At 36.9% G+C, this 9,984-nt stretch overlaps 1 protein-coding gene across 2 annotated transcripts; it reads right to left on the reverse strand.

Annotated features, from left to right (window-relative positions):
• Window positions 1-1,677: 1,677 nt before the first annotated feature.
• On the reverse strand, window positions 1,678-9,544 carry LOC143715213 (4-galactosyl-N-acetylglucosaminide 3-alpha-L-fucosyltransferase 9-like). Of its 2 annotated transcripts, XM_077206856.1 has the most exons (3): window positions 9,259-9,544; window positions 3,554-3,657; window positions 1,678-3,055 (listed from the first exon to the last, which is right to left on the reverse strand). In XM_077206856.1, exon 3 carries the CDS (start codon window positions 3,045-3,047, stop codon window positions 1,953-1,955), a length of 1,095 nt encoding a protein of 364 aa, XP_077062971.1. In that variant the 5' UTR covers window positions 3,048-3,055; window positions 3,554-3,657; window positions 9,259-9,544; the 3' UTR covers window positions 1,678-1,952. The 2 variants fall into 2 exon arrangements, with proteins under 2 accessions (XP_077062971.1, XP_077062970.1); XM_077206855.1 differs by lacking the exon at window positions 9,259-9,544 and having other exon boundaries at window positions 3,554-3,777.
• Between the last annotated feature and the right edge of the window lie 440 nt (window positions 9,545-9,984).

The following is a 9,984-nucleotide window of genomic DNA, read 5'->3' on the forward strand; positions in this document are numbered from 1 at the left end:
TTACCTGACATAATAAATTGTTATATTTGATTATTCTAACAGACTTTGACTTTATTTTCATTGGAGTTAAAAGGAATAGTCAAACATTAACGTATATTTAATGATGCACAGATATCATTGAAAAACCTTTTCATTTTATGGAGTCAGATGAAACGAGTTAATACATAAGATAAAATGTATTGCATTTAACCAAAAATACTTTGCCACGAGAAAAGACAGTAACACGCAAAGACCTTCACCGCTAATTCGAATACCGCCATTGGATCGAGTTAGACGGCCTTACAACTTTAATATCGTCATATTAAACACTGCTCTACTTTCAAGCCCACATTTAAACCAGAAATTTCTGTCAATTTCACACTTTTCTGAGTGGGCAATTTAAATTACGGCGACAATGCCCTACTGGCTATAATTAAAACACTCTGTCATCTGTGGGTTTGTGTATCAGCCTCAACTACAGCATCAGACAGATTGCCTGATCATTTTGAGCTTGCAAACGGCTTCAACTTACTGCACACCACTGAAGCAGTGTGTCCCAAACATGAATGTAAACATTTTTTGTTTTATTTTGGTGGTAACTGTCAAACTCACTGTGCTGATTGTTGCATTTCTTGTCAAATGTTACTTATGCAGAAGGCTACTAGAAGAGGACACGGATAGGCTGATTTTAGGCTGAGTTTACTTTTTCCCGACGGGGATGGGGGTGAGAGGGTTCAAGAGTCACAGTTCTCTAATTAACATGAACAGCTAAGGTTAGTCTATCAATGTGCATGAAAACATTGTGAATGTGAACCATATTGTTTAAAGTCAGCATTCTCACTCGCAGTGAAACCTTACACCTCGTGGACATTCAGCTTTTGTTTCGCTCCTTGTCTGATCATTTATTTGTTGTCTGTGTCTCAGAACCAGCAGACTAAAAGATGCACAATTATTTGACGTGTCCTCAGTCTGGGGAGGATTTTTAAAACAATGAGGAAACGATTAAAAGATAGGAAAATACTCTACAAACCTATTTATCAACCTGTTTTTTTGCAACACAAGTACACAAACAGTCTTTAAACTGACTGAATTCACATGTTCAACAGTTTATAGGCCTATTCTGCAGTTTGACACTCAAAAATTATTTTCAGTTAAATCAGGCCTCAGGGGTCTTAAAAATGTTTTGGGGCAAGGACACCTAAGGTGATAGAGACCCCTAATACAAAATGTGTCAAAAAAGCTATATTAAGCAATAGCCTTCAATATTAACAGAAACCAACCATATTATGATTAAGAATAAGCTAAACATGTTAAGACAGTAGAACTATTGTTGCAACTGTATGCATTATCAATAAGGTCTGAATTAGATTTTTGCAAATCACTGTTTTAATACATTAAGGCACTTTTAAGTGCTTTTCACATTAAGCATTTCAGAATGTCCCATTGTTTTCAGTGATTGAAAGCAACAGGGTAGCAGACGCTGTATATGGATCACAAGTGCCCAAAACTTTAATTTTGTTCACATTTATTTTTTCTTTCGAGTTGGAGGGTTGACAGGCCTGTACTGTAGTTTCATGGATGTTTTGCCATCCAGGTTTCCGTCCCAGTAACATGACTGAAAGCGGTTTATGATAGGAAGTAGAATGCTAGGGGTTCGGGGTATGTCAATATATTAAGAATGTGACAGTGTGAAAATGGTTAATGTACAGTTATGTATTTATTTATAAGGTAAATAAGCATAAGCAAATCAAACTGTATATTACATAATGCATCATGTGTTTATTTTGAGCTATCACACATTCACATAACATTTGAATTAATGCAAACCTACTGAAAAGATTTTTTAAAAAGTGGTTTATAGCCATGAGGCATGTCCTTGTAACGTTAATGTTATTTAATAACCACTAGCAATGATTATCAAAGCACCTCTATGAAATATCACTGTTTGTAATAAAATCTGATATGACCTTATATTAATTGAAATACCACTCATAAATATCATGGGCTTCTTTATATTCACTGTGTCGTGCTATATGGCCACAGGCAGTGCAAATAGCCAGAATAAACTCTTGGGTTTGTAGTATTAAATGAGGAGTTGGAGAGAGATATTTCCTCCAGTTAAAGAACCTGCGATATGCTTCTTCGTCCTTGTCCAGCTGAAGAAGATATTCTGCTAGTGACTTTGCATCTGGGAAGTCATTCACATGAATGAAGGCATCGCCGGGAACAAAGTTTTCATAGTTTTTTCTGGGAGGACCCAGAACCACAGGGACGGTTCCTGCAGCAAGCGGCCCATTTATCTTCTCAGTGATGTAGTCCTTGTGGATGGAGTTCTCAAAGGAAAGGTAAAACTTGCAGCTTGCTAGGGTAGGATAGTATTCGTCATAACCAAGAAATGTTGCATAAGCCTTTCCGAACATATGCACTTGGATGTGTTTGCTGAGTTCTTGGTAAAACTGGTTCCTTGTGCCGACCCCTGTAAAGGCAGCATTGTTACTCACAATCCAACACACCAGTTTGTCCTTTTTGGGAATTACAAACTCCTCATCTGGTTTCTTTCTGGTGATCAATTTCAGCCGTACAGGAATATCAGCATCCTGTCTGTAGCTGAGAGTGAGATTGAACAGGTTTTCCAGTCCTGGTATTTTATGAGTGTTGGTCGGTGATTCGACATGAAACCAAATCCACCTCTGGAACGGAGGACGGGGAGATGGAGGAAGGTTCCTCAAGTCCCGACTAATGGCTTTGTGAAAAATGAGGACAGCGTCTGCATTGCTGTAGAGAGATCTATCATCCGTCAACTGACAGCCATCGATATTGTAAATTGTTTTGCAATCACTGAAGTCAAACCTGTAATTTTCAGGCCAGACCCATAGTAGAAGAATAGGTTTGTCTTCGGAGAAGCTGCTGTTCTCACTGAAATCATTTTTCAGTTTAGGCAACGAAGGTTCACAGTTGTTTGGAGTTAAGGACCAGTAATAGAAGATAGTCAGAGAAGCGAGACCTGCAAATGTCAGTATAGTAGCCAGATGAAGCAGTGAAAATCCTTTGAGATTTAGTCTTGACATTTTGTGATCTAAAGAGAATCATTAAAAGAAACTGTTCAGTCTTGAACACAGCAATACAACAACAACAACAACAAAACTGTTTCAATAAAAAGGCATTTAGAATCAGGTTCTGGTTAAATATGAATTATTTAATTAATTTGTTTCTCACACTGTTTTAAATACAAGTCAGTGTGAGAGACTGAAAGCTATACTATAATGGCTGTAAAGTTTTTTTGTTCATGACATTTTTATTAAATACGTTGATATTTAATTATTGACATTGAATAATATTGAATTAATAATCATTAATTAGACACACACAATCATCTTTTTTGCTTATTAAAGTGACTTTAATAAGGAAATAAGATGATTTTGTGTGCAATTCATGAATAAAATGTCCACTGGAAGCCTCAGTATAACAACTTGTGTGTGCAAGCACACTTGGCAATAAAGCTCTTTCTGATTCTGAAAATAATCAATATTTAAATTAAAATTTTGGAATGAATTAAGGTAACACAATTACTCACCTCTTTTAAGAGCCCCTGAGAGAAATTGGCAGTTCTGTGTCACTTAAAGTCAGTGTGTCCAACAAAAGAGGATTTCACTACAGTATATCGATGGATGTGAGTTTCTGCAAGAAAAATGGGCTGTGTTTGCACTCTTCCAAGGTCAGTATGCAAATGTTAAAGTAATATTTGTCACATTTTCTTTGGGTGCAGCTGTATTGAAAACAAACTAGTTAATCAAGTGCAGAGAATTAAACATCTAGGTTGTTTTGAAACAGGGCTCGACAAGGACAAAATGTTTTCACACACATCCGAAGCACACGCCCAGAACACACACTAGTAAACTGAGTTCACTCGAATGGATAAATGGTATCCTAGTAAAAAGGGTTGCAAGAATAATTAAATCTAACCGAAATTGCAATTACTTAAAAACTTAATCAAATATATGCACAGCGTGTTACTGAAGAGCGACTCTGATTAGTAAATGCTGCTCCATCTCTGAATCCACTGCAAGTTTGAGTCGCTTATAATGTGCATTTGAAAAAGCAACATGCGTCAAACTTCTTCACAAACTTGTATTGCGAAGCATAAGTTGGACAAAAGGTTCATAAACCTTTTGTCCAAGATACAATGTTTTTTTACTAGCTTTATAACGTCAGTTAATGTTTGTAATTTACTTTTGTGATTTACTTGTGTCTTCTAATCATAGAATGAGGCCGCCAATATATTATTACTATCCTATAGTTATCATTATAAATATACTTTAAGAAAATACCAGAGAATGCTTGAGGAACTCAAATACACCATATATTGTTGCATATATAATAGTATAATATAATTTTATAAAAAAATCCCTAGATCTTTCTAATGATTTATAGGATGCCTACATGTAACCTGCCGTTATTCATCAAATAAGTTTTCTGTAAAGTGTAAATATTATTGTTATTATATTGTTAAAACTATTCATAAATACTCATAAATGTTATTGGTAAAGTAATATTTCTTATTTTCATTTTTAAATAATTTTTGAGTTAGTTTGATGTTTTTTGTTTGAAATAAATGATAAATAATCTACTACTTTGGCTTTTCCTTATAGCATATTTGTCTAAGCATATTTTGGCATCTTTGTATAGTCTCACCTAACACAGATATATATTTTTTTAATTACAATTTTTACTTTTACTTAAGAGAGGTTTATAAAGGTTCTATGGAGTTCTAAAGGTATTTGCGACTTTTTATCTCACGCTCCAACATTCTGACTTTATTTCTCACAATTGCGAGTTTACATCTCACGCATAGTATTGCGTGATATAAAGTCGCAATTGCGTGTTATAAAGTCAGAAGTGTGAGTTATAAAGTCGCAATTGCGTGTTATAAAGTCAGAATTGCAAGATATAAAGTCAGAATTGCGTGATAAAGTCGCAATTGCGTGTTATAAAGTCAGAATTGTGAGTTATAAAGTCGCAATTGCGTGTTATAAAGTCAGAATTGCGAGATATAAAGTCAGAATTGGGTGATAAAGTCGCAATTGTGTGTTATAAATTCAGAATTGTGAGATATAAACTAGCCTATTCTGAGAGGAAAAAAGTCAGTGTTTTTCCCCTAGAATTGGACTTTATAACACGCAATTGCAAATTTTTATCACGCAATTCTGACTTTATATCTCGCAATTCTGACTTTATATCTCGCAATTCTGACTTTGTAACACGCAATTGCAAATTTATATCACGCAATTCTGACTTTATATCTCGCAATTCTGACTTTATATCACGCAATTCTGACTTCATATCTCGCAATTCTGACTTTATATCTCGCAATTCTGACTTTATATCTCGCAATTCTGACTTTATATCTCGCAATTCTGACTTTATATCAGGCAATTCTGACTTTATATCTCGCAATTCTGACTTTATATCTCGCAATTCTGACTTTATATCTCGCAATTCTGACTTTATATCACGCAATTCTGACTTTATATCTCGCAATTCTGACTTTATATCACGCAATTCTGACTTTATATCTCGCAATTCTGACTTTATATCTCGCAATTCTGACTTTATATCACGCAATTCTGACTTTATATCTCGCAATTCTGACTTTATATCACGCAATTCTGACTTTATATCTCGCAATTCTGACTTTATATCTCGCAATTCTGACTTTATATCAGGCAATTCTGACTTTATATCTCGCAATTCTGACTTTATATCTCGCAATTCTGACTTTATATCTCGCAATTCTGACTTCATAACACGGAATTGCGACTTTATTTTACGCCATTCTGACTTTATCAATATGTCCCGGTTTTTTATCAGACAAAGGTGGCAACCCTACCTCTACCCCAGATACGGCTCTGACAAGGAGTGCAAACACTGGTCTCCGACCACCGCCTATACATCTTGAGAACAGATTCGAAATATTAATGAATGAGGAATCCCCAAATTTGATGAATGTGATTGAACACAGACTGAATCAGCCTATAGCTAACACTGATGCTAACTGGGGCTCAAGGTCGAGAAGACAGCGGCACTCAGCTCAGAACCTAGCCTGGCCCAGGACTCTGATAGTGGGCGACTCCATCAGAAACATTAGTAGCAGGGATACAACAGCGTGCTGCCTTCCACAGGCAACAACTTCTGATATAAACAGGGAACTTCAGAACATTATACAGGGAACCCTCATTATCCCGACGAGCTGGGTGGCGCCTTGCATGGCTGACACCGCTGTCGGTGTATGAATGTGTGTATGAATGGGTGAATGTGAGGCAAATATGTAAAGCGCTTTGGTGGCCATTCGGTCTGTGAAAGCGCTATATAAATGCAGTCCATTTACCATTTTTTACATTCTTATGAAACATAAGACTGAAAATCGACTCATCATTCATGTGGGGAAGAATGATATTCATAAAGAGCAGTCGGAACTCCTTAAAAAGGATTTCAATGAACTTTTTGAAACACTTAAAAGACTGAAAGTTCAAACATTCATCAGTGGACCAATCCCAGCAAGAGGAACAAACAGGTCTTTAGGTTTTCACGGTTGCTTGGGCTTAATACATGGCTGCAAAAAACCTGCAATATAAAAGGAGTGAACTTCATTGACAACTTCAATCTTTTCTGGAGTCAGAGGCAACAGGATAGCCACCACCCAAACAAACTTGGTTCAAGAGTGCTAAAGGGACTGACAACCCCCCCCCCCCCCCCCCCCCAAGCCAGATTCCCAGTGAAATGCTCTCAGACAGCAAGTGCAGTGAGTTTGCTTCCTTCTTCTCAGAGAAAATCAATAATATCAGAAAGGTGATCAGCTCATCCTTGAGTTGTGCTAGGGTCAGACAGATCAGACCACAGCCTGAGAAAGTAGTCACTATGTCTTATTTCGAAGAAATTGATGGCAAAATTCTGGAAGATACCTTACAGCATCTTAAAACATCAACCTGTGCTCTTGACGCACTTCCCACACCTTTCTTCAAAAGTGTGTTTAACTGTTTAGAAGCAGATCTCCTAGAAGTGGTAAATGCCTCACTTCTCTCTGGGAGTTTTCCGAACTCCCTGAAAACTGCAGTTGTCAAGCCCCTCCTGAAAAAGAGCATATTAAGCAAGACCGATCTCAAATCTTCCTTATTCCTTATTAATCTTCCTCATTATAGCGAGGACCACCGCTGCTCTTGGCCATCATACAAGACTGTAATATATTTCACATATAAATTATTTATTATCACGCTGCCATTGCCTTAAAATAGACATTAATATTGCTAACAGTGAATAATATATTTTGTACTACCTTGTTCATTCTGATGTCATATAATATAACGATTAGCCTATTTGACGTTTTTTTTAACACTAAATTATTCATTTTCTGTAGGACCGGAATCAGAATTTCTGGCGTTATTTTTAGGGGACCATTGTGGAAAAAGGGGGCTAAAGATGGAAAATGTAATGGTCATTTTTTCCCCCAAGACTTTATTCATAATTTTACGGAATTTTCCGTTAACCCTAAAACACAACACAATAGGCCTACAATGCCTCAGTAAAAATACACGGGAAAACTGTGCATATATTCTCGTATTATATAATCGTATAATAGACCACAAGCCCTATTTTTATGGACTGTAAATAATAAAGTTATGAGATGCCTGTATTTATGGAAGCCCGTTTCCGCCATAGTTGAGAAACTTTCTCATAATTATGACTTAGTATCTCATTATATTGAGAAAGTTTCTCATAATAATGACTTAGTATCTCATTATAATGAGAAAGTTTCTCGTAATTATGACTTAGCATCTCATAATAATGAGAAACTTTCTCGTAATAATGACTTAACATCTCACAATAATAAGAAACTTTCTCATAATAATGACTTAACATCTCGTAATAATGAGAAACTTTCTCGTAATAATGACTTATTTTCTCGCACTTCTACGCATGCGCAAAGCAGTGAAGCAGAAGGGAGTGCCACGCCAGCGACATCCACTGGCCAAATAGACGGTGGGCCGAACGCGTTTTTTGTGTTGTTGATCGATCTCCATCGATAGAGCATACGCTTCTTTTATGTACGATATTAAGTCATTATATGTAGTCAAATTAAATTTGTTGGCAATTCTGGTTTGATCATATATTTTCACAAACGTATGTTTTGATTGTCAATCTTCTTAGGCAAATCGCGAAGTAGCTGAACCAATCGGATTGTATTTTTTTACGTCATTAAAAATACTAACCAATCGCAGACGGCCAGGCTAGGACCCCGAAAGGAGCGGGAGTTATATAGCGGTAATGTTGTATTGTAGGCCTATATTTATATATCTAACATAAATAAGACACTTTATCTTGGATATGGAGTGTTGTGTGCATGTTACTAGCTGTACATCAACTAACATCATACCCTTTTCACTAATAAGTTGGATCAAGTTTGTACAATGCTCTTTAGAGTGGGTGAATTTAAATACAAAAGTTTTTTTTACAATACAAATCCCCCAAAAAGCTGTGGAAAAATATGAAATCACAGAAGGCCACATTCCAGGTGTGCCAATTCATGTTGGCTACCATAGAGAATGCTACATGCAGTACGCTAACAAAATAAATATTGAGAGCCAGCAAGAAGAAATAAGACAGTACAGGAAGTTGAAGGTTTGGAAGGCAGCTTTATAGTGGTTAAGTAAAGTTGTTTGACCTCATACGTTTGGATAAATCATGGTATAAATGCTTAGAATCCTTTTTAAAGGGTAACTAAACCCCTGCTCAAAGCCTGACTCCACCCACTGGCAATATTTGAAAAATGCTGGAAAAGTGGGCAGACCCCAGCGGAGATAGAGGCGACGAACCGAGGGCGGAGCTGAGCGTGGGGGCGTGCACCTGAGAGGCGCAGTGACAGCTGCTGTCAAACTAGCTAAAATGGAGTGACGCAAGTAGCTTTGCAACAGAGCGGTCATTTGAAGACAAGAACTTTTCTCCCCCACCTTCACCTGAAGTGGAGGAGGGTGAATTGTCTGTGGACACCAGCTCAAACTGCAGTCTTGACTCCCGCATTGCGATCGGCATCCGATTATTCTTATATTCAGTCATTTTGAGGTAATTTTTTCCAGGATTATTATTACTATTACGTTCCATATATTTTGCTGCTATGTGAAAAAAATAATCAGCAAACCGCGCCGGCGCGTTTGTCGACACCAGAGGATTAACTTTAGCCTAATAAGAAGGAACATAAATTGTGATTAAAAATATATGCTCACTCACATCATGACGCCGCTGCGATGGTGGAGTTCATGCAGGAAGAGGTATGAAGAGCAGCGTTTGGCAGCGCGAGCTGTGTGGAGAAGCCCATTTCCACCTCCATTGCGTTGGAGAAGCAATCCCACGTAAAATGCAGGTTGCACACTGGAGCGATAGGCGAGATTAACTACCTAGGCTACACGAAATAATCTAAATAACTATATAAATGCTATGCTAACTAGATGCTAATATATACAGTATCTATCCTGATCGTTTTCAATACTTGTAATTCCAACTCCTGACTCGCTGCAGTAGTTTTGACGGAACCAGATGCTTTTATACCAGGGGCTGCCAAGGGCGTGGTGAGCTCGCAACAAGGGCGTGACTGAGTGACGTCAGAGAGTATTCTACGTCAGAGAGTACCCCTACTGCAGGAGCTTTCCGTTTAACCTGAAGAGGGCAGCACTCTGACCTTTTTACACCATATATTTGAAAATTAAAACACTTTATACCCAAATGTCAAAAAATGTACTCGAATCAATGAACAGCATTTATGAAGCTCCATTCTTACAGATAATTAACTAAAAAAAGTTGTTTTAGTGTTTAGTTACCCTTTAACATAAATTATTGATATTGATCTCAGAAATAGTGAAAAAAAAACATACATATATAATTATATAATGTAATAACATATATATTAAGTTAATTATTATATATTCATTCTTATAAAAGTTGAATATGTATTATCTT

The sequence above is a fragment of the Siphateles boraxobius genome, unplaced genomic scaffold (genome assembly GCF_051911475.1).
Source record: "Siphateles boraxobius isolate OS27281-9 unplaced genomic scaffold, OSU_SipBor_1 57, whole genome shotgun sequence".
Taxonomy (NCBI): domain Eukaryota; kingdom Metazoa; phylum Chordata; class Actinopteri; order Cypriniformes; family Leuciscidae; genus Siphateles; species Siphateles boraxobius.

What these genes read in the sequence shown, in the direction of transcription:
- LOC143715213 (XM_077206856.1), bottom strand. Translation starts at nt 3,047, where the DNA reads ATGTCAAGACTAAATCTCAAAGGATTTTCACTGCTTCATCTGGCTACT.